Source organism: Astatotilapia calliptera, chromosome 4, assembly GCF_964374335.1.
Source record: "Astatotilapia calliptera chromosome 4, fAstCal68.1, whole genome shotgun sequence".
In the NCBI taxonomy this organism is placed as follows: Eukaryota; Metazoa; Chordata; class Actinopteri; order Cichliformes; family Cichlidae; genus Astatotilapia; species Astatotilapia calliptera.
This window is the reverse complement of record NC_137425.1, coordinates 22,426,554-22,452,473: the sequence shown is the minus strand read 5'-3', so window position 1 is coordinate 22,452,473 and position 25,920 is coordinate 22,426,554. Positions and strand designations below refer to the sequence as shown.

The following is a 25,920-nucleotide window of genomic DNA, read 5'->3' as shown; positions in this document are numbered from 1 at the left end:
ATTTAGCCTAATATTGCTAGTGGGTAAACTGCACTGAGTACACTTTTTTAATTATTTTTTTTCCCCTTAGGACAAACTGATTAGTTGAAAAATTGGAACCATTTTAGTCAACCAAGACTTTGTTTTTTCTTTGTCTAAAGCTCTGACGCAAATCCCCCCCAAAAACTCCATATAAGCTCCATCCTCATTATCTAGGCAAATATACCCCCATGACTTCCTGCAAAATGTGCTTCATTTGAATTAGTTACATAACCCTTAGTAAATAAATAAACCCAAACACCACACGCACATCTAACCACACAAGTGCAATGACTTTAAAGGTAGCTCTTCTCAAAACTTAAAGAAAAAAAAGGAAAAGACACATCATCTAACCAATGTGGCTGTGCGCTGCAGCGAGGAGCAGGTGTGCTCAAAAAAAGGGAACTCATACACATGCTGGTGGCTCATTTATACCTTTCCTTTCCTCCTTTTGCTTCTTTCCTTTTCTCTTTCTCTCTCTTTGGGTCTCCATTTCTTGCAATCATTTGCTCTCAATATTCCCTCCCATCTGTCTCTGTCTCTTGTTCGTCTTGATACCGTTCCATACAGCACTCCTCTCCCTGTCTCTCCTGTGCCTCAGGGGGACACATTTTATATTTTTAGTGCATATCCATATTTTAGTGCAGTTACTGAATTTTTACCTCTTGATCATCGCAGGTCTCTCTCTGTGTGCCGCTGCTTTCTGGCGCATGGGTGGGACAGCAGCACCAGAGAGAGAAAGTGTGTGTGTGTGTGTGTGTGTGTGAGAAAGAGAGGGAGACAGAAAGAGAAAGAAAGAGAGAAGCTCCCAATTATGTTTCCACTTTGGGTCTCGGTGTGTCTCTTGCTTTCTGTTGCTTTCTCTGAACCACAGTACCATGTGGTCCTGATCAATTTCCCAGGCTCTGTATTAAAAACACCACACTCTGCCTCTCCTCTGCACATCAACAAAAGGTATTTTGCATGCATGCCTCTGTGTTTGTGTGTGTGTAGATATGAAATATGAAACAGCTAGTCTCAAAGATCGGGTGGAGACTCTGCAGATTGCGGCAAACTGAACTGCAAACTGTAAGTCACAGACACACACATATACGCATGGGTCTGACTTGAATAACAATTGCATTCGTTGCTGCACAAGTCTCCCGAAAAGTGTTTCTGTCAGTAGCCAGTGTTGACGAGTCAAATTACACACGTGCATGCACGTGAACCCGCGCCACCCTCCGGTATCAGAGGTCTCAGCTGTGTTTTGAGGCCCTATCAGAGGGGAGAAAAACAACACCAGAGTCTACAAATGATCTGAACTGGTGATGAAAGGAAAGGAGGGGAGGTAAGAGAAGATGGAAGAGGACAGATGAGGTAAAGAAGAAGGGAAAGAAGATCAAAGGTGGCAAACAGCCGTAAAGAGGAGAATGAAGAGTGTGAGGAGACACATGCACAGGGAGTGACAAAATCAAATCAATGCAAAGAAAAGAAAATGACCATAAAACTCAAAATTATCCATCTTCCCTTTACAATTCCCTCCAATTCCTCTCTTGTTTCCCCGTCCTTCTCCCAAACTTGTCCTCTCAGTCTCACCCATTCTAACGTATGAGCTATGGGGGCATTAAATATGAGGTATTTAAGTAAGTGCCAGGGAGTCAGATGTAGGTATAAAGATACATGACTGCCATTTAAAGTCCATTAAAATGGCACGAATGCTCACCCTTTCATAGTGGCCATTCTTTATAGAAGCCACCTAACATTAACCAGTTACAGCAATCCATAACCTCCTCAGTAAATGAGCTCATTGATCAACTGAGTGCTGTATGATGACACATAGGTGGCATTTTCAATACTGTGCTCGTGCCTGGTTTTGTTTTTGTGTTGCATGTCTCAGCGGTGACCTCTAAGTCAAAGATGGTGGTTGAATGTCATTTTCTTTCATTTTGATTTAAGTCCTACTGAGTGACTTTAGTCAAGCAATTAACATGTTTGCCAAAGATCCCGAGTTTGAGACCCGAAACAGGTACAAATTCTTAGAAGGACTCTGATCCAATATTTAGATCCATCCACTGTTGTGACCCTCCCACAAACAGGGGAGCAACAAAAACAAGCTTTTTCTTCTTTTAATAATGACCTTTTAAGCTTTTAGTCAAGGAGAAAATAAGGACAATTGGAAATGCATATTTATTGAACATGTGGAACAAATCATTATAAATCAAGCCTACCTGTTTTCAGCAACCATGACAATCTGATGGCGCACCGTTTTACCTAATGCAAGTTTATCATATTGAAATGCTCAGCAAAGCTGAAAACTATGGTGGTCATTAAATAAGGAATCGGGCTGGCTGCCTGGCATCTGGAGCACCGCTAAAATGTCCCTAGAGACATTTTTTTCCCTCCAAACTCATATTCTTTTTCAAAGAAGTGAAAGCTTTTCAGTGCAGGATTCTTAAGATATAGATCCTACCTTCTCCCACTCTCTCTCCTTGTTAAGAACAATGACCACCAGCTTTGGGTTTTCCTGGTAGCCGTCTTCTGTGAAGGACAAGTCTCTGCCATCCCACGTCACATTCATCATGTATCTGAGAATGAAAGGAGCAGAGGATGAGATATAGTGGGGCAAAGGGTGGTCAAAGAGATGGGGGTGGGGGGGGGGGGATGGGGGGTTATGGGAAAAGCCAGTGAATAACAAAAGAAATGAAATGAGTGATTTTGTGAGAAAAAGAGAAAAGGAAATTGAATTACATTAGCATGTGAAATATTCCATTTGCAATCTACTATTATTATTACCTTTCTGCAATATTCAGGCTCTTGTAGTGAAAGTTATAAAGTCACATTTGATCATTATGGACTGGATTATGATTGTATTTTAGAACTAAAGAAACTGAACAGTCGAAGCATAAATGAGAACCATATGTCATACACACACACACACACACACACACACACACACACACACACACACACACATATATATATATATATATATATATATATATATATATATATATATATACATATATATATATATATATATATATATATATATATATATATATATATATATATATACATATATGTATGGCGGGACGGTATGTGTGCGTGTTCCTCAAACTTGGTGTCCTGGGAATTTGAGGGTTGTGTGCTTTTCCCAGGACTGCACTCTTTTAAATAGAGATCCCTGATGTTGTGCCTGGAATCTGCTGAAGCCACTCTCTGGTTTACAGCTCCTAAAGCTCCACTTTTGACCTCCACTTTTGCTCCAGTTGTTCCCTCAGCCCCTGGCCCTTCTCTATTTCCTTGTGCTCCTTCTCTGTGATGTTGCTGTCTGCCGGGGCTGCTACATCTTCTGCTCCTTTTCAACCACCACTATGTCTGGTTGGTTGGCCAGCAGCTGCTTGTCTTTCTGGAACTCAAAATCCCACGGGACCTTAGCCTTGTTGTTCTCAACTATCTTCAGTGGTGTCTCCCATCGGGAATTGGGCAGTTCTAATCCATATGTGGCCCAGATGTTCCTGTATGCTATCCCAGCCACTTGGTAGTGTCTCTCGGTTTATGTTGTTCCATCTTCCATCTTGGTACTATATACTGGACTGTCTCCAAGGCATCTTTGCAAAGCCTCCAATAAAGTCTCTTTCTCCACATTGGGATGTTATTCCAGTTCATTTAACAGCCTGATGTCCTCACTGTAGAGCCTGGTGAGGTGCATCAATGAAGTCTCGCTCTCTCCCAGCATATACCTTAATATCATCCATGTAAGAGAGGGGGCTGTGTCTGGGAGATTGCTGTGGTCTGCTCTTAGGTGCACCATCCACTTGGTGTTGGTGCTCTGTGCCATCTCATTCTCTAAGATTGTCTTCCAGGATTGCTCAGTGTCTGCCATCATAGTATGGTTCCTTTGCAGCTAAGAATACACCCTAGAGAGCTCTTGTCTGTCTCTCACAAAACCTTCTGGACTTTTGTTAGTGCCCAAACATCATTCCAGATCTCCCTAATTTCCGTTACAGCCTTCTTTTCCACACGGGGGGGGGGGGCTTTCTCTATATGTATTTGTCATTTTTGGACCCAAGTATTTCTGTGGCAGTGGCATATACGAGATTATTGCTTTTATTGATACTGGTAGTGGGGATGTTGAGTACGGGTGTGTTCACATTTGCAAGCATTTCCTGTGGTGAGAAAAGAGAAGTCGTGCACTCGGTTGTGTGGCTGCCTTGAGTTTGGCCACAATCATCTTCCTCAGCTAAGTAGATGCATCTATTAGTGCAGATGGCTGGGCATTATTTAGTTCAGCTACAAACAGTTTAGTTACTCTCTTCTACCAGGATTGGCTCAGTTAATACATATATACACATATATATATATATAGTCGGTCCATTCTAACACACCACACACGTACACATACACTGTAATGAGTGACCTATATGGCAGGTCACATTAGCTAAGATGGAGGGCAGTGGGAAGATATTCTTGGGTCCACACAGCCTCTACATTAATCATGGCTGTCCTTCCTCACTCTGTCTCCCTCACTCCTTCTGTCAGCGCTCTGGTACAACACGACAGAGATGGCTGCTCTTTTCTTTCACCTTTATTCCATTCTGGGGGGCCAGGCGGGTGAAAGAACTCCTAAATGGAGCACGGACCCACTTGATGTGTCGTTGAAAACTCACAGTGGATTGCTGCAGGTGAGCTCTTTCAAGCTGTGTAGGGCATTGTGCAGTGATGTGCTGAAGGGTAAAAACGGCCAGAAAACTATTAAAACAAGTATTTGTGTGAGTTGGACCAAAAAATAAATAAATGAAGAAATCTTTTTAACAACCTGCATGTGTAAAACTGTTTATTTTACAATCTTTTATTGGAAAATGATTGTTTATTTATTTAGGTTCAACTGAATTGTTGGATTAGCTACAGATTTGCAATAGTATCGACACCAGCGGTGACATATTTGCTCCATCCGGTTAACACACAACTCCACACAACACCTTTGCAGATAGGGAGTGTAACACACAGATGCAGCTTCTGGATCAGAAAAATGAAGCCAATCCAGAAGTGCCTAAAAACCTGCATTACAACCTCTGAAGGCCCCAAGATGATATGAGGTGTCATTGCAAAAAAGACTTCCTATGGGCTCGGTCACTAATTTTGGGTTGTAGTACCAGCATTTGTAACAAATATTAAATTGTCTGAGGGGCATGTTAACATTAGCCACTGAAATATAGGCAGCATGGCGGCGCAATGGTTAGCATTGTTGTGTTGACTGTTGTCAATCTCAGATCTGTTCGGATAAATGGAAGATAGGTTAATGGATGGGTGTTAACAATTATCTGACAGCTAAATTACCTGTCTATTATGTTACCAATAATGTAGGAGGTATGTTAATAATAAAATAATTTAAGTTAATGTTGTTGCTAGGCAACAAATATGATCAGTCCTATTCATCTGTAACATTAGTAGACGGCTAGAGTAGAATAGAATAGAATAGAATAGAATAGAATAGAATTCAACTTTATTGTCATTGCACATGTCACAGGTACAGGGCAACGAAATGCACAGTTTATCAAATTTTAATCTCATCCATCCAGTTCACTAAGACACACCTGAAACCACCAAAACAATCACCAAAGACTGTTTCCAGTACACAGTGCCTGTATGTTTGCCCAGGAAGTCCCAGGATGAAGTGGGAATCTATCTTACCAACTCCTGTCAAAATATAGGGTAAAGTATTGTCCTTTTTTTTGTCTTTATAAAAAATAAAAAAGAATAATACATTTCAATTTTTTTCCATTAGCTCAAAAATGGCACTTATTTTCTGAGTTTAAAATTCTAGTATTAAACAATGTCTTTCTTTATTTACATAAAATCTTGTGTCATTAATGTTGTGCAATACCTATTTTATGTAAAACAAAAAACAAAAAACAAACAAAAAAACAAAAGAAAAAAGAAAAGCATTTATTACTTTATGGACTAGTAGACATCAGCTATCAGGGGAGTAACATATGTGGGGAAGAAGCAAGAAGACGGTTTAGCAAGCCAGTAATTGAACCAGGGACTTGCTGCTCAAGACATCTAAGCTCATGTAGTATCAGGAGGCCTCCACCATGCAGCTTTCATGCTGCAGATAACAGCAACCACCACATAATCTGCCAGATATGACTGTGACTGCCAATTTACAGCTTAGCTTTTAGTTAATTAAATAGATTTTTATTATTTATGTACTCACTACTATACTAATCTATTTCAGAGGCTAGCAACTAAGAAAAAAAATCAATACGTCACAAGGATGACAAAAGTAATTGTTAAGAGGTAGTTTAATATCTGTGCTTTGGTGGTGACATTTCCTGATACCAACATGCCCCCTTAAATTGCTGCTGATGACACACACACACACACACGCATGCACGCACGCACACAAACACAACTCAATGCCCAGATGAAATCAGCCAGAGATAAGGGGATTGAGTGGGCTTTGTGATTAAAATTATCTGATTGGCCTGCAAGCAACCAGGTGAGTAGTATTAAGCCATTTGATTGGACACACAGCGCTGCGCTCGACCCAATTATGCGCGACTACCAGGAGAGAATGAGGTGCTGGGAGCAATACCAGAGCCCAGGCTGCTTTTTTTAGATACCAGTCCATTCTACACTTTGAAACCATCTGTGTGAAAAAAGGAAGCACTCTCACGTGTTTAAAGAATGGCTCCTCTACCCCGGCTAAACTTTCTCTTAAAGGTGAAGCTAAAATGAAGCTCGTTTTTGTGATTCTCACAAAAGCTTTTTACTGGGAATCTTGTAGGCTGTTTTCAACGTGATGTGTCAGCACTTCATCATAACTCTGAACCTCTAATGATAGCAATTTAAAAAAGCAAGACACAACAGCTGTGTGTGTGGCTCTGCTGTAAGAGTCATATGTAAAATTAGCCAAGCTGTTATGTTATATATAGACAAATGTGAACATGCTAAACAGGATGAAAAGAAGGAAGGATGGGATTGTGTGTGTATGTTTGCAAGTATATTTGGGCTGACGGCCATCGAACAGGTGGACCTGATAGTGCGTTGCTAGGATACGGACACAGACTTGTGTATGCTGCAAAATGACCCTCAACAACCCCCCCTCCCCCAGAGTAAACATCCCTGCAGACACTCAGGAACACAGGCAATTACCTGGCCAAAGGGGGCAGAATAGGGCGAGGAAGTGGAGAAACAGCAGGGATGATGCAATCCCCCCCAACTCCCACTCCTCAAAACAAAGAAGACTTTAAATATGAGACTGAGGGAAATCATTATCAGAGAACTAAGAGAGAGGAAGAGGAGTAACCCTTGATAGACTCTCATGAAAAATGTATAGAGTTACTTTTAAGCTTTTTTTGGAATGGAGGGGTGTTGTCATGAGTGGAGGTGAGGGTGTTTTTTTTCTGCTGTTACTGCAGCAGAGTTAACAAGACTACAAGTACTCTGCAAGAGAAAAATAAGAGCACACACTGCATTAAAGCTGCAAGTGTTTAATATTCTCAACACTCCTACTGCTGTTTTTCTTAACCGTTTGGTTAATCAGGGAGAAAAAGAACATTAATTGTGTCACCATTAACAACAACAACGACGACGTTCTAAGTAAAATGGTAACATTGTTCCAAGCCCACCGTCCAGGTCGTCTGGATTTTCCGATGACAGCACTGTGCCCTGAACTGCCAAAGTTCTCTTGACAAGGACTAAAACACTCAAAAACAAATGTCTTTTGAGTGGTTCTGGATTGTCTCCCGTGTGATAAGACATTAACTTTTATCTATTTTAGCTTTAATACTGGAACGAGTAGGCTATACAAAGATGGTATGATGAACTATAAAACACTGAACGTGTTCAAGATAGAGACAGGGACCAGTCAGAGCAAGGATGTATACTGTCAGGGTACTTGTGACCTGTGAAGTGCACACACAAGAGATATGCCCTGTGAGAGACAGCGGAGGAAATCTGAAAAAAAGATAAGGGCTGATGATTGAGGGCTTTTAAAAGGACCCAAGGGTGGGTAGTCATTTGAAAACACACACTCAGCCTCAGGTGGCAGGTGTTAAGTCTGACATGAAGAATAGCTACAGGAGGGGAAGTACATGCTATTTAGCATCCACTCCCTTGTGCCAAGATGGGTTTGTATGTGTGTGAATTTCGGCTGCATGAGTTTAGGTGGCATAAAATAATATTATAATGTAAACAATAATACCTGCATCATGAAATGGTTTCTTTTGCTCCGCAAAACAAAATATACGTGTTCATATACTAGCAACATCCGCTGTAGCTGCTGCTTCAAAGTTTCGTGTGCTGTGCATTTAGAGATGCTCTTCTGCATCCTTGGTTGTGACACGTGATTATTTAAGTTACTTTTTTGTTATGTGAGTTGCTCTTTGTCAGCTCAAGGCTCCTCACCTCTGACCTCTGAATACAGTAAGGCAAGGCAAGGCAAGTTTATTTGTATAGCACAATTCAACAACAAGGTGATTCAAAGTGCTTTACAGAGACATTAGAAACAAGAACAAATAAAAAGCATGATTTAAAATTGATTAAAACAAGCAAATAAACTAACTAACTAATTAACAAACAAACAAACAAACAAAAAACAGTATATAAAATCAAAACAGATAAAATCAGAACAGTAGATAAAATCAGTAGTTAAATGTAAGTTTTGAAATTTAAGCTTAAAGTGTGGATTTGGTGCTTTATTCAAATGCAGCTGAGAACAGGTGAGTCTTCAACCTGGATTTAAATAAACTGAGTGTTTCAGCTGATCTGAGGCTTTCTGGGAGTTTGTTCCAGATATAAGGAGCATAAAAGCTGAATGCAGCTTCTCCGTGTCTGGTTCTGACTCTGGGAACTGATAAAAGACCGGATCCAGATGACCTGAGGGATCTGGATGGTTCATACTGGGTCAGGAGGTCATTGATGTATTTTGGTCCTAAACCATTCAGAGCTTTATAGGCCAGCATCAGAACTTTAAAGTCTATCCTCTGACGGACAGGCAGCCAGTGTAAAGACCTCAGAGCTGGACTGATGTGGTCCACTTTTTTGGTCTTAGTGAGGACTCGAGCAGCAGAGTTCTGAATGAGCTGTAGTTGTCTGACTGATTTTTTAGGTAGACCTGTAAAGATGCTGTTACAGTAATCAAGCCTACTAAAGATGAATGCATGGACTAGTTTTTCCAGGTCCTGTTGAGACATCAGATCTTTTATCCTTGATATATTCTTGAGGTGATAGTAAGCTGACTTTGTTATTGTCTTAATGTGTTTTTCTAAGTTTAGGTCTGCATCCATCACTACACCCAAATTTCTCGCCTGGTTTGTGGTTTTTAGATGTATAGATTGAAGTTCTCTGGTGACCTGTAATCGTTTTTCTTTGGCGCCAAAGACTATTACCTCAGTTTTGTTTTTGTTTAGCTGGAGAAAATTGTGGCACAACCAGTCATTGATTTCCTCAATGCATTTACCAAGAGCCTGTACAGGGCCTCGGGCTCCTGGTGACATTGTGATATATATTTGTGTGTCATCTGCATAGCTGTGATAGTTTATTTTGTTGTTGTTTATAATCTGTGCCAGTGGGAGCATGTAAATGTTAAACAGAGGGGGTCCCAAGATGGAACCTTGGGGAACTCCACATGTGATACTTGTCTGCTCAGATGTGAAGTTACCTATTGATACAAAGTATTTCCTGTTTTCTAAGTATGTTTTGAACCAGTTTAGTACAGTTCCTGAAAGACCTGTCCAGTTCTCCAGTCGTTTGAGTAATATGTTGTGGTCAACTGTATCAAATGCTGCACTGAGATCCAGTAAAACTAGGACTGACATTTTTCCACTGTCTGTATTCAGACATATGTCATTAAACACTTTGGTCAGAGCAGTTTCAGTGCTGTGGTTCTGTCTAAAACCTGACTGGAAGGCATCGTAGCAATTATTCTGTTTTAAGAAGTAACTGAGCTGTTGAGAAACTGCTTTTTCAATGATCTTACTTAAAAACGGGAGATTTGAGATCGGCCTGTAGTTGTTCATTTGTGTCTTGTCAAGATTGTCCTTTTTCAGTATAGGTTTGATTACAGCAGTTTTTAGTGATTCTGGAAACACACCTGATAATAAAGAAAAGTTGACGATCTGTAACAGGTCTGACTCTAAAGTCTTTGAGACCTTTTTGAAAAAACTTGTTGGCAGGACATCTAAACAGCAGGAGGAGGAGTTCAGTTGACCTAAGATGTCCTCCAGGTCTTTGCTGTTAATAGGTTGAAACTGTTTCATGGTGTTTAAACAGTTTTTTGGTGGACACAGTACATATCCTGGATCTGCTGTTGATGTACCAACTGCTTGTCTAATTTTTTGGATTTTTTCAGTGAAGAATTTGGCAAAGTCATTGCAGGCCATGGTCAAATGAAGTTCAGCTGCCACTGACACAGGAGGGTTTGTTAGCCTGTCAACTGTAGAAAATAAAGTATTTGTACTTGGTTTCTTCCCATTGCTGTCAACAACCAAGCCACATTCAGATCCTTAAATTACCTTTCTTCCCCATTCTGATGCTCGGGTTAAACTTCAGCAGGTCATCTTGACAATGTCTACATGCTTAAATGCAACAAGCTGCCACGTGATTGGCTGAGAGTTGTGTGAATGAGCAACGGAAAAACATGGGTAGTAAGTAAAACTGATTTTGTTCCTTGTGTCAAACAACTGTTCTGCTCTACAAAGAAGAAGCCAGATGTCCTGTTAAAATATGTGAAAACATCTAAAACATTTTAAAAATTCAGTGCCAAGGAAACATTTATATTTCTTAGAGCAACAAACGACAGGGCAGTCGTTTAGCTGAAGCTAAGTCGATTAGCCTTTCAGTTAAAAGTTAAACTTAAAACCTCTTTTATGTCCTCAGCTTTAAGTACTTCTTTAATGTTGAAAGTTGAGACGACTATACTGTTCGCTTTAATTCTCCAAAACAAAAACAGAAAAAGATGATAACTATCTGAGCTCCACGATCAGCCTGTTGGAAAGCTGATTTTCTCACAGCTCGTTTGAAGTGCACACCCACCGCTGCTTAATGAACACTTCATTTGAAGTATCAGGCACTCGACCTACAATCAGTCTGTTGTTTTAGATCGAAATGGAGAGACGCTTCATAGTCACCTCACACCATCAATGTTTAAGCCATAACCACTGTACTCACACACAGACACACATCTTCTACCTTTGTGTGAAGGTTTATTTGCCTATTTGAAAGCTGATAACAGTGGTGCGAGGCCTAAAACAGCCGTTTTTGTGAATGTGAAAATGCTTAATTATACCTATAAATCATCCACATGTAAATGTAGTAACAACAGCTTTTTTGAGGAACAAATTCAACTACATTCATTTTTTTTACATAGTGTGAAGTCACTAGAATAGCTGACTAAATAAAAGAGGTTTCTTTTTTTAATGTTTTGCCTGCTTATACAGTAATAGTATAAGAGCAGTTTCATTATAGAATCAAATCCACTGTACTGTTTTACTCATTGTTTAGGAATCTTACCCCTAAATACATGATTAGTTCTGAGATCACTTGGTGCATTTCACATCCCACAAGGGACCTGCAAACATTTACATTTACATTTATTAATACACAAACGCCCATAGGTGTCGTTAGCAAGTGATTATGCGGTAATGTATTATGTATGAGCTGTGGATTGACGGGCATGTTGAGACTCTGGGGCATGACGGTCTCCATTCTCTAAAAAGACAAAAAAACATGGCAGATCTCTAATGCTCTAAAATGATAAATACACTAAACGGTTTTGTACAGCACGCATGAAGAAGAACTACAGGCAAAACCATTTTTTCTGTTGCCATTTGTTCCATGCACACTGACGTTATTTTAAAATAGTTCTCCTAGTGGACATTTATTAAAATTAGTGCAAATATGAAGCTAAATCCTAAAAAATCTAAATAAATAGATTTAAGTTAATCAGTGATGTTGCATTTTTTGCATGTAAAAAAAAAAAAAGAAAAACCCAAGAATATCTGAAGGACATAAATTTATTTGTTTGTTCCTGAATTTAAATGTCTGGAAAATGTTTTTTAAAAATGTTGTTTGTTTGTTTTTTTGTTTTATTTTGGAATATGTATAGAGTGATTAAGAAATATTCAATATTCAAAACCTTTTAAACACTTTAAACTTTTAAACCAGTTTTTATCCAGTTCTCAGATTTATAATTATGAAAATGTACATATTTTAAGAAAAAATGCCTCATTTTATGTGTCTGTAAGTGTCGTGCAGAAAAATGCCAGAAAGGACAGGTTACAAAAAATCGCATTGTGTAGCGCTGTTGAGCAAGCGTTTGTCTTTGCACCACTGAAATGACAGCTGCCCCAGGACTAAGTTTGTGTGTGTAATGTGCATCTACGAAAAAAAAAAAGTGTTTTCTGAATTTTGACCCCCATATATCACGGCTAGAGCCCGAAATTACCTGTCAGAACAAACTACCGGCACCACGCCTTTTCCACACACACACACACACACACACACACACACACACACACACACACACACACACACACACTAACACACTGATAAATAAGTGCTAAAGTCTTTTAAGGCACACTGTTCTCTACAGGAAGGTGAGCAGCACACTGTAAATCTGTCATGACAGAACATTCTCTTAAGGGGGGATATTTCTCTTGTTTCTAACATGCGCGCGCACGCGCACGAGCACAGGTCCACGCGCTGCATTTTATATGGAGTACAGGTTGTCACTCGGTCTGATTGCTGCACTGGCCAGCGCTCTTAGTTGGTCATTTGTCTCCTGTTTTTATTTAATTTTATTTTTTATTACTTGGCACACCATATTCATCTTGGATATGTCACTGTGGATTTATCATCACAGCTGACACGAGCAAAGTGACTGAGGTAAAACTTCACTAAAGGCCCGAAGCTATAGTAGTATAGTATAGTAGCTATAGTAGTAGCCATTGAGTGAAGGATTTATTTATTTTTTTTTTTTTTGTAAATTCAGCAATAACTATTAATAATATTCCCATCAAAACAAGTTACTTTCAATTATGAAATGGTTTCTGGCACACTTAGGGCTGGAAGGAGCATCTGCTTTAAATCTAATTGTTGTGACAAACCACAGTGGAGTCTGAGAGGTGCTCAAGCAAACAAACAATAAATCTCAAGTTGAACACTAGCCAGATGCTCATAAGATAATAATACCATTATTGACATCTTGCTTACAAAAACACACCTCCTGAAAGACTGGGATAAATACTGTGCCTAAAGGAAAATACTGCAATATGTCCCACATACTGTATATTTGCACTTACATCCCATCTGCTCACCTCTCTGTGCGTGCATCTGTGTACTTGCATGTCTGTGAGCTGACCGTGTCTTCATGTCTTCCCTGACAGCTGATGATGGTCCAACAACCCACACTTGCCATTGCCCTGACCTACCTTTAACCAATCGTGTTTTCTCTTGTTCTGGCCTCAGAGCCCTATTGGCTGAGTTCTCTCACCCACTACAGTGCCATCTGTGGACACTGATCACCTGGGTAACAACCTTAGGCAGCAGAGCACGCTGGGAACAACGTCAGCTGGCTCTTGATGTTTGGTGATTCTGTTTGATGCGTCTGTGTTTCCAGACAAAATGAGACATAGATCAGGTTGTAAGTTAAGATGCAATCCGTCCTACTTTAATGACTCCTTCTGCAAATGACCGCTGTTTTGAGCGGAAGCTCGCTAATTGGTGCCAGTCAGCACCAGTAACTACCCTGTTACCTCTGTGACTTTGGGGTTGTTATGGCTCCAGATGAAATTCGGGGTGGCATTTGGAAGGTGTGGGAAGATTCAGACAGAAACATCATCAATAATGATGAAAAGCTGGTAGAGATGTAGGTGCGCAGAGAAGAAAGCTCTGCTGTGACCTAGCCACAAAGAGCCAATTAAAATGCATCATATGGCAGAGTGAACTGACCAAAGGGAATAAAAAAAATCTCAGACTTCAAACTCAAAGCACTAAACCAGTATTATCCCAGCAGAGAAAGAAAATTGGAACTTTAATTCTAAAAGCTGATGTTACACGAAGGGAAAAAACCCATCACCGTGTTACAGCTGAGCAGCTGCTGGGCTCTTTTCCTCATTCTGTTTTTGCACTAAGCCATGCAACCTTCTCTGAGATTCTGTCAAAGCCAAATATTCAAACTTTTGCTCCAATGCCATCATCAGCACATAAGGACATGATGGTTAAATCAGCTGTTTCAAAAAATTCTTATTCTTGTTGGGTTTTAAGAATTCATCCAAGATAAAGAGCAGCGGCGTGATTTCTGTGTCGACTCAAACGCTGGATCACTTACATCAGATGAAATATTATATTGATTTACTGTGTTTGGCAAAATGTTCTGCACACTGCTAAATATCAAACACATCCATATGGCTTCATGTGTAGCTAAATTGTTTCTAAATCGCTCCCCAGACTAACCGTTTTAGTTGCAAGATAAGTAACAGTAGACACAGAGAGGCGAGATTTTTCCTCCCTGGAAATACGTCGTAGAATCAAGTTTTACCCTTTAGACATGCAAATTTTAATTTCACACATCATTATCTTAAAAAAAATTTACAATATTGGGATGTAAACACAGGTTGCACAACTGTGTGTGTCCCTCCTTCCTCTGCCAGATGGAAAGCCAGACAGAGCTGGCAAGACCTGCACCATCTCCCACTGGCTGCTGCAGGGTTGAGCTCATGAGAAGGGGGAGTAGAAGAGAGTGAATGAGAGATGGTGGAATAAATGAGAAAAGAACAGAAGGACTCATCAAGGAGCTCTTCAATTTTGGAGAGCACTCATTTGTAGCGGCCTCCCGCTGTTCCCCCCAGTCTCGATTTCTTGCCTGCCCCTGTTTTTTCACTGCCTACATCACAAGCTCCCCTCTCGACTTCCATTCACCTGTTTTTCCTCTCTGTTTTTAACTCCTACACTTCCTCCATGCTTCTTCCTCTATCTCTCCATCCCTTGCTCTCGTATCCAATAATTGCATCTTTTCTCGAATGGAAATCTTCAGCAGCAACTCGGTGAAAGCTTCTCTCTAATTAGCGAGGATAAGGGTGAAAACAGAAGTTGGAGGGAAAGAGTCATCCATAAAAAAATCGCGCATGCTAACTCGGGGACTTTTCAGATGCTTTTAAATTACACAAATCAAAAAAACACCAATATTATTATGCTCCTCTTTCTGTTCTATTAGTGCTCCTCAGACTCACACGTACTTTATTTGTTAATAATCATTAGAGACAAAAGAACAACAACAAAGAAATAAACTCTTTGCTTACTTATGAAGTGCACTGGGAGGCAGCTTGGTTGTCTTCTCCATCTGGCCGTAACAGGACGTCTTGGCTTCAGGGATGTCGCCGTACTCGTCCAACATGGCTGCCGCCGCTGACGTTATGATGCCTATACCGTCGCGAACACGGGCCTCCAGCGGGTAGTCCCAGTCATCGTACGACACCGAGATCATTCCCGACGGGAACGCGTCTGGCGTTATTTCTGGGTTGCCGGTGGTGAGGGATGGCACAATCCAGATGTATCCGAATCCGGTGAGGCCCAGAGAGCGAGCCTCATCCAGGATGTACACCGCCTCATCTTTGGAGCAGTACAGCAGGACCACTGGAGACTGGACTTTCTTCAGCATGATCTGAGAACGGCTGTCTTCCTCCACGGCATCCAGAGTGATGATATTCTGCAGGTCCCAACCCACAAAACTAAAGCAAGGATAACAAGAAGAGGAGTGAAATGTTAATATTTAACTAATAGACTATTAACTTTGCTCAGGTGCTGGCAAGGGCAGTTACAATTATCCATTATAATTAATATCACTGTTAAGTGCGACGTGAATTCTAATAGATGTAAAGTGCTTATTGTCAAAGGGAGAGCACATTAAGCACAATAAATTGAATGAAGCTGGTCCAGTAATGATTCTCAGCTGGTTCCAGCCTACACACAGTTAAAGGACAAGGTGAAAAAACACCGCCCTGATAATAAATATCCAAAGCAACGCCTGTGGCCATTGGGCTAATTGGTGACACTGGTGATAACATAACAGAGAAGTGATCAAAACATAATGCAGCTTCTGTCACCTTTTACACAAAAAAGGGTAATACGTATTGATTTCCCACAGCGCAATCATGGGGCTGCTACTTTATAGTGTCGAAACTGCAGCAAAGGAAAGCAATCATGTAAAATTTCCAAAGATTTTTTTTTTCCTTGTAATTCAGTAGCCAGTTAGCTAAAGTGGTCAGAGTGAGAAATAGCAAGTGCTCATTAAAAAAGATTATGAATTTATAGAGCATCTCTCTCATCCAGTGGGACTGGCTGCTCTTTTTCATAATGTCACGAGTAATAATAATCAGAAGGTCCCAGTACATGCGGCTAAAGACCCGCAGAAACAGAGGGAAACGGCACTTATGATCGCAATTAAAGAACATAATTGTGCGATAAACTGGCGATTTTCTGCGGTATCACAAGTTGACAGCAGTTATGAACAGGCAGAGTGAGGATTAGGGAGTGATGCTCGCATTCACACACACACACACATGCACAAAAACACACAGATACACAAGAGAGAGTGAGGAATACAAAGTGTGACACACGATAGGGCAAAGATGGCAGTTAACCATTGTGTAGGACCCTTCAGCGGACAGGTGGTGTAACATGAGAGTGATTTGGGACTTCCTGGCCTCTTCTTGCTTTTCAAAGTGATGACAGGTTACTTGTCCCAGATGACAAAGCTAATAGAGAGAAAATGATCCACATGCAGACAAGTACACACATACACGCCCAAGGAAAAAGACACAGTACATGCTGCTGAATGCTATATTATAAGTAAACAGTAAATAGAAGTTGATAGTCACATCTAATGTTGGGGGGGGTTCTTCAGGATGCTCTTTAATTATGCATCGGTCTCCTTAATTGAAATAGATAACACCATATTCTGTGTTTGAGATGATGGAGAACACACCGGTCTCTATTGGTCCAGCTCATTTACATTCCCATCCAAAAACTCAATGCAAACTCCTTTAATCTGCAGATTACACAGAGAGACCACCTGCCCACCTGCACTCAGCTGAGATGAGAAAATACACGCCCTGGTTTCAACTGTTTAACACTTTGAAAAAAGTAAAAAGAGGCAAAAGAGGTTGTTTTAAAGATAAACATGGGGTTTGTTTAAATTAAAATGTGTTTATATCTTCTGTGTGTATGATTAAGGGACCACGTCTACTATCCATGGTCAAAATAACTGTGATACACCACTCATCTGTTCACTTCCATCAAACATATAATGAAAAAATGGTATATACATGTTTTTAAAACTGAATATAGATCTACGTAGTAAAAGATCACCTAATAACTGAACTTCCATTCTGATTACACCTTCATATGTCTCATTGTTTAATCTTAATAAAATGGACCTGATAAAAGTGCATAAAATGAATTTTATAGCCTGGACTAAATCAAATGGCTTCAAAGCCCCTTGCCTTTAAGCATGCTTATCCAGTCATTTATCCAACATTAAACTGTTAATATAGACCCTAAATACATTAAACCTGATGTCATAAGTTAAGGTGTCAAATGATTTAATGTAATATTGATAGTATAAACATTTGGTGATCTCAGCAGTCAATATTTGCTAAATTAGATGTTGTTATCATGAAGTTAAAATGATACAACGCTCTTGTAATATGTTACGTGTCCTCATTTAACCTGTTGGTAGGTTGCTGCTAAGCAGCACGATGACATCATCATCTCTGTTGAAGATAAAAACCTTCTGAGCTCTGAAATGTACCTGTATGCCAAGTTAGCTTGCCTAACTCCTGATCATGTAGGAGGAATTTGGAGACAACCAAACAGACAGGTTTTGTGTAATATAGCTGTAGACATGGGATGGTGTCAAAAAAGGGCATTTGGCATAAAACTCTGCCAAATCAAACGTGTAGAGCTACTTGCTGTGGTGACCCCTTGTGACAAGGGGGCAGCTAAAAGTAGCACTGAAGTCAAGATCACTTCTTAAAGGCACAAATACAGACACTGGGATTTTAAGTTTCCTTTCTCTCCATATGAATGTATTAAACATGTCTGTCACCTGCTGCCTGTAATTAAACTGCTTTAGTTATCATCAACAAAGCATAGAGTAGGAGAAGCTGTTGAATCCCTGCTGCGTCTGACATTAAGAGTAACTGCTGATGAGAAAGACCTCAGGTGAGCTTGAATATATCACAGGTACAGGCACCAGTCCTTGCCTACATCTCCACAGTGCTGAACATGTATCATTAATATGACCATTTTTGCCCAAAATTATGGCGTGCTGTACTTTCCTCTTTCTCTCCGCTGAAACAAGCACCATCAGTCAGAATGACCTAAAGGTGTGGCAAACAGCCAACCTGCACGCGCAGTAAACCTACTTATCATCCCCATTCACTGAAAGGATGCTTACGAAATTCTTTTAGGCTGGATATTTTTGAAGAGCACAATGGATGTACTTCAATTCATCTAGTCTTCTACTGGTGTAATGTAATTTTGATGTTGTTAATTTTAATACATTGAAAGTGTTTCTAGTTAAAAGACTGAGTTGGCAGGGTTGGTTAATGCTTTGATAATCCTGTAACATGCTGTGTGAGGATTGGGGACACTTAAATGATTAGCAGTGGAAACCCACCTGCTCACTCTTTTAGAGAGAAACAGGTTGAAAAAACGGTCAGGTATTTTTTTTTAATGCCCTGCATTCTGGTAGCACTGCAGTGTGTTGTGTTCTGAGGGAATGCACACTGAGTGGTTGGCTTCTAAACAGCATAAAGTTAAAGTCTAGGCTACTTTATTGCAAATGAGGGGCTTCTGGGTCAACTCAACACCTCCGGAAACTCCCCCGAAAAACATTTAATCAAGTTACTGATCTAAAATGCAATCAAAATCAGAAACTGCATCACTTCTTTTAACAAATGTTTTTAGAAAAACATTGTGTATGCGTGAGAGAAAGTTTGCATCCACTATTATCATAAAATTAGAAATCATAATTATCGCTATGATTATCATCGTGAGTTCCACTTCTGAAACTTTAATTTAATTAATACCTGCAAACCTTAATGTCATTTAATATTTTGTGTTATGTAACACACTTAACAGCGTTACAAAAACTAAATGGTTGGATAATTGCCACATATCAAAACAAACAGCATAACTGATTTAATGAGCCATTTGATGTTTCAGTGCACTGCCTGCATTCTTTAATCTTTGAGACAAGCAAATGGTCCTGTTATGATAAACCAGGTAGCCCAATAGGCAGCTGACTAGCCAGAAAATACCCAGGTCGGATGTGTGCACTGTGGGCTACTAATCCTGTGAGCCTTCAATAACCATAAATACAGAGTGGCAGTGGCAGACTGGTCCCACAGCCAGTTGTAGGGGGATAACTAACCCTGAGGGTGGGAGGCATTTCCTGTACTATACCCAGCAGCAGCAGTGGAGTTAACAGCCCCAGTTCATGGTGAAAGGATTAAAAACATATAGGGAAAAACAATGCAAGCTCGAAGAACAGGCCACTCATCTGTGGAACCAGCTTCCAGTTGTGATTCAGGAGATTGACACGCTCTTTACTTTTAAGATCAGGCTTAAAACTATCATTTTTGCTAGAGCATATAGGGCTGGATCACGTGACCCTGAATCCTCCCTTAGTTACACTGCAATAGGTGTAGGCTGCCCCAACCTGAGCCTGGTTTGCTGGAGGTTTCTTCCTGTTAAAAGGGAGTTTTTCCTACTATCGCCAAAGCGCTTGCTCATAGGGGGTCATATGATTGCTGGGGCTTTCTCTGTTGATTAATTGTGGGGTCTATCTAACAATATGTGATTTGGCGCTGTATAAATAAAATAAAATTGAATTGAATTGAATTGAACTGAGAACACACCACAGTATTGTTCTAACCTGTTGTCCACAGTAGTTTTCAAGATGTTGATGAATTCCTGGTAGCCTGGGAACTTTGATGTGACAATGGAAAAGATGTGCCAGTCATACTCCTCCATGATGTTCAGCATGAGCAGAGCCTCCTGTTGGATGGAGGCACCAAACTGGAAGAACGTTGACTTCACATCCTAGGAACAAAGAGAAACACAGAGACACAAGATTAGCTGAATATTCATTAGACTATCTGTACTGGGGGTTTTTGTTTTGTTATTTTGGGGGGGCGGTTGCACTTTTCAGATTAGTCCACCACCTATTCGAACTTGGAATAGGTGATGCATCTCGGAAACATCAATCAGCAACAAGGCATTTAAATCTTGGCACAATATGAGTAGACAGACTCTCTCAGTTGCTCACCCACACACATACACACTCAAACATGCATACAGAGATTGAGAGTAATAAGTTTCTTGCAGAGGAAATATATGGATGAGGGCCTCAGAACAATTCAATTAAGACCAGATTGGATTGGTGCGGTACAGACCAGGCTGCAGAACTCTGTGGGCATGGTTCTGAGGAACAAGGGTTGCATTCACTCCAAGTCGCTCATATTCACTCCATTAAACCTGACTGAGAATCATTTGCCATTTAATTCAGCCAAACTCAGACATTAGCTTGGACAGCGCAGACAAGCACAATTATAGATGGACAAATTACTTCTATTCATTTATGCTGTATTTATGACTCATTATAGTGGACTATTAAATGATGTGAAATTAGAGAAAGCAGCGAAGAATTAAAAAGAGTGTAGCATTGCAAAAAGTGTGGACGAGCAAATGTGTTACCTTGTCTTTGGCTGAGTATTGCACGATCTTCGTGCTTTTCTGTTACCTTGAAATGTCAGAGAGTTCACACATACCTTATCTTGACACCACTTGTTCTGTGTCACTTGGTTCTCTTATTATGATTGAGGCAGGGTTGTGTGGAGGTCTCCTCTGTCTGTGTGTGTGTTTGTAAAGCTGCAACCTGACAGCTTGGGGAAAAAAAACAACCTAAAAACCATAAAGGCTAAGAAACAGAACAAAACACTGGGCTCACACCTCAAAATTAATAAATGCGCTGCACACGGTTACACAAACTGACACATAAAGGCACACTTTGCTAGTACACACTGCCCGCGGCCTGCTTCTACCGTAATTTATCCACAGTGTGGCTAAAGTTGAAAAAAAAAAGAAAGTGAAACAGCAACCATAATGCTCTGAGTCACTGCATATTGTAATAGGGCCGAACATTAGCCTCAATCCCATATGCTGCAACAGTCAAGTCTAATCAGTTTTGAAGAGACCTTTAGAGAGACCTAAAAAAGGTCAAAAATCATTCCAAACCCTGCACCCATAAAAAACTATATACGGATGGGCAATTTGCTGTGCCCAAAGAGGTGACTATCATTACAACATGTAATTATCATTTTAACTAAACAAACTGCCATTATTGTTATTATTACTGGGTTTATGGTGGCCTTTGGTAGTGATGATGGCTCAATCGGGTTCTACCATACTCAAGCAGAAGCTGTTGAGTAACTTCTTCAGACGCTGTACTGTTATTCCATTTCATTACTCCCAAATGCATTGTGAATGGAAAACTTATGGTGGCCCTGAGAAGTCAAACTGAACCGCAACATAAGAAAACACCAGCAAAAGAAAAATGCTGCAAAAGCACATGAAAAAAAAAGTTAATTAAAACACAAAGGAAGTAGAAAAAAAATCTGAAAAAACGTGTTTTCGGGGGAGACAATATTGTGACGGACAAGATGTGGAAGTGACAGAAAACCAAACTATTAATATAAGTACTGCACTGAGACAGGCTTAATAGAAGCAGAGGATTCATCTGTGTTGTTAGGGAGAAAAAAATGCAGGTAATGTGTGTTTTAATTGCATAATTCATATAACACTGTAAACATATGTTTGCTATTAGCCACTTGCTGTTAGCTTGTCACTTTGGCAACTCTTCCAACATGTTGTTGTCCCCCAAAAATACTTCTGTTGCATTTTGTACGTTTTGGGTTTTTTTCCCCTTAGTTTTGGAGTGAGTTTGACCCCTCAGGGCCACCGTAAAACTCACTTAGATGCTTATGCTACTCACTAGCTTACCATAAAATTTCTCTATATTCTCAGGTTGGGACACTGATTACTGTGGCACCGCACCACTTATCTTATTCTGTATTTCAGCCATGACATGTATGAAAGGGTAATGTAAAGGTCCAAATTTCATTTTGTGCTGTTACTAGAAATCCATCACAGTCAGATCTACACTTTGTTCAACCTGATCTCGACTCACTTTGTGTTTTGCTACAATGAGTGAAAATACACAGCTGTGGAAAGTACTCACACACTACTGTACACTTTTCTGGCTCAGATATACACTACACAGCCATATTCATATTCATATATTCACCATTATAATATTTATTTTAACAAATAGCATCCACCTGTAGGCTCTGATCACACTTTCCCAAGAATAAGTATACTACATTTGGCTTCATTTAATAATATTTAAAAGGGTCAAGTAGTCAGACACTTTAACTACAATGACTGATAAGCTGCAGCAGGTTTAGATGTAATTAGTACTCACGTTTTTTCCCCCCTATCAGGAACACGGATTGATTATGTGAGATTTTAATAACTAAATGTATGGAACTAGTCAGCTGCATCAATTAAACATATCAAGTACTTTCTATTCCTATAAGCCTCTCTTCTATTAGGTTACAGGGTATTGGCGTATCACCAATTTCCTGCAGGTAAAGTTGCATTTCTCTACAGGGTAGGTTTTGTACAATATATTGAAAACGCATTGTGAGAATAAAAAGAGACACCAGCAGAAAGCACTGGATGGCTTTTGTAACCATATCGAGCACTGCATGTAATTTCATCGCCTCTGCACAATCTATCGTTTTCTTTTCTACTGTCTTGATAGCCTCCAAATAATGCGGGAATTCACTGTTTGCATTATTTGGGTCAGTGTTGGAGAATGAGAAAACGAGTGAGACTCTTCTCCCTATATCGAGACGCTTGAGTGCTTTTTAATGGTATTGTATCTGTATGTGGGGCTGGCTCACTATACTCAGATTTGAGTGTTCTTCAGAGACTCTCTGTGCAGCTCGGCGCTCTATTGTATGTTCTAATGGGGTAGAAACTGAAGCGATGCTTGAGCATGGTGGGACAGGAGGGAGATCATGCTATAAGACTTGTCACTCCCTGTCTTCATCACGGCAGCAGCCGATGCTCCCACGCTTTCCTGCATTATACAAAAGGATGTAAACACATACTGGTAGTTATGTGTTGGTGAATATGGATAAATTAGATAAGGAACAGTGTTTTTGCTTTTATGACTTGTTTTGGCTTAGACATACAACTAGTGGAAACCATCTGTCAACATATTTGCCGGCAGTGTGTTTTTGAGCTACTGTGCCATACACTGCTAATGGTAATCATGCTGCTCTCATACTTTTTGTTCCACAGTAACTTTTGTTGAGGACAATGCATTTTTCAGCATAATAGATTTCCAGGAACTTTCTCACCCATAAAGGAGCAATTTAACTCCTTGGAAAAACATCAAATTTCAAAATGCATTTTTTTTCTAGACAGGAAAAGTATAATGATGCCAAAGGCGACATTTATGCAAAATTAATTTGGCAAAAGCTAACACTGGTTATGAATAATCTCCCAAGACCTCTGATCCACTGATATGTTGTGTATACATGCGTGTCTGCACTTTAAGAGTGTGCTTTTTTTTTTTGCTTGTTTCTGCCCATCTGAAGGAATTCAAGCTTTAAGGCTTCCCAGGAGAGGAAAGTACCCAAAAATCTCCCTTTTCCCTAAAATAATTACTCCTTGCTGGTGTCAAGTGAGGCTTGTGCCTGTATTCATTCATGTAAGCCAAATCGTGTCTCTTTAATTTCCCTGAATCTCATAATAGCAGATTCAGGGAAATGATATTTTACAATCCCAGAAGCCAACTGCACATAGGAACTGACTGGGTTTAGGCTGGGCTTCATATCATTTTACGAGCATAAACAGAAACAAGTGCAATGAGAACATTGCGAACCAGACTTTGGTAGTCTTAAAAATTGGTATTTTAATAAAAGAGATCTTGAAGAAAAAGAAAGTTTATGTTTAAAGCACCAATGGAGACTGCAGGCAGAAAAACTCCCACATACATGAAATCAGTCAGACACAAACAGAAAGAAAAGCTAGAGGGCAGAGAGAAGAATACACTACAGAGGGAATGGGCAGAGCAGTGGAGAGAAGGCTGTTGAAGTGAATAAGCAGTGTATGACTGTTTCTAATTAGGACAGCTCACAATCCGTGACATCAGAAAACAGCCAATCATTTCCTCTCATTTCACCCTTGTCAAGTGTGACATGTCTTTGCTTTCCACTCAAACCTTGAGCTTGTGGTGTCCGCACACACAAAAACACCCGTGCGTGCACGCAAATTAACGCACAGGCTGTCACTCACAGCTCGTTCCCTTTCGCCCCTGTCTGCCACATTCCTGGTCTCCATCCTCTCTTAAATTTCGCACTCTGTTGCATGCACTCAAACACGACAACAGCGATGCACACAACAAACATGCACCTACCCCACGGGGCAGGACAGTGTGTCTATTGAGACTGAGAGGGGAGTTATAAATAGTAGTCCTCATATCCTCTACTGCTGATAGCATCTTGCACTGTCTAGTCTTATGACATACACACATACACACATACAGATACATATAACGCTCAGAAGTGCACACACAGAGATAAGTGTGTATTGTGAGTTGAGATTGTGAGGCTCACCTAGACAAAAGGCCTGATAACGTAGAAAACAAGCACACCAAAATCTGCATTTATCATAAAGGGGGTGTCATACCTGTCTTTATATCACATATTCACCATAGATAGCCAGCTATCTGCTGGGTTCATGGGAGGAGAAACACACTGATATGACAAAAATTCCTCAGTGGCCACTTGCTAAATATAAACAGGCACAAAAATAGCTGTCGAAAAACAAAGGAGGAAAAACTGAGCAGGCAGCGCTGACCACTGACCGCTTGAACATTCACAAACAGTATATACCATCACTTTATTAAGAACAGAGTATATCTGATTATTGCATAAATGTAAATGTAAGTCTTTTACCAGCCTGTCTGTAAACAACAGCAATAACGCCACAGGGCTATAGTAATGTCTAACTGTATGCTTTAAAAGTAATATGGAGTCCAGTGTTATAGAATTTAAGCCATTTAGGAGACTGTAGTACCTGCTTAATACATCTCACCCAATTACAGATGCTTTTCCCTAACAAGATCATCAAGGTCCGTCTGTCCACCTGCTAATGGTTTTTAAATTGTTTTCTTTCTTTGATATTAAGGCATTGCCAAAGGTTAAACTTACACCCACTAGTCACTTTGTTAGTTACACCTGTTCAACTGCTTGTTAATTCAAATCTAATCAGAGAATGACAGCAACTCAAAGCATGTAGGTAGACACTGATAAAACAAAGTAATAAAGTTCAAATTGAGCATCTACATGGGGATGAAAGGTGATTTAAGTGACCGTGAACCTCGTGTGGTTGTTGATGCCAGATGGCCTGGTTTGATCTGCTGGAATTTTTACACACATCCATCTCTAGGGTTTACAGAGAACGGTCTGAAAAAGAAAAATATCCATTGAGCAGCAAGTCAATGGGTGAAAATGCTTTGTTGATGTCAGAGAAGAATGGCTAGACTGCTTCAAGTTTGTAAGAAAGCAACAGTAAATCAAATAACCACTTATTGCAACCAAGGCATGGAGAAAAATGTCGCTGAATGCACAACAAGTCGAACCTTGAAAGAGACCAGGTGCAACTCCTGTCATTTGAAACAGAAAACTGAGGGTTTAATGCACATGAGTTCACAAAAATTGGACAATTGTACCCACTAGTAATCGCTGGTTTCAGCTGGGTAATCCTCCATGTCAA

General features: G+C 40.1%; 1 protein-coding gene across 1 annotated transcript in view; it reads right to left on the bottom strand.

Annotated features, from left to right (window-relative positions):
* The window catches only part of grin2aa (glutamate receptor, ionotropic, N-methyl D-aspartate 2A, a), a 159,322-nt gene that overhangs the window by 33,317 nt on the left and 100,085 nt on the right, over positions 1-25,920 (bottom strand). The window contains exons 3-5 of the mRNA XM_080300951.1: positions 19,946-20,112; positions 15,306-15,734; positions 2,468-2,582 (exon numbers count right to left, since the gene is read on the bottom strand). Coding sequence (XP_080157077.1) covers positions 2,468-2,582; positions 15,306-15,734; positions 19,946-20,112 — 711 coding nt within the window. The remainder of the gene's footprint in view (positions 1-2,467; positions 2,583-15,305; positions 15,735-19,945; positions 20,113-25,920) is intronic.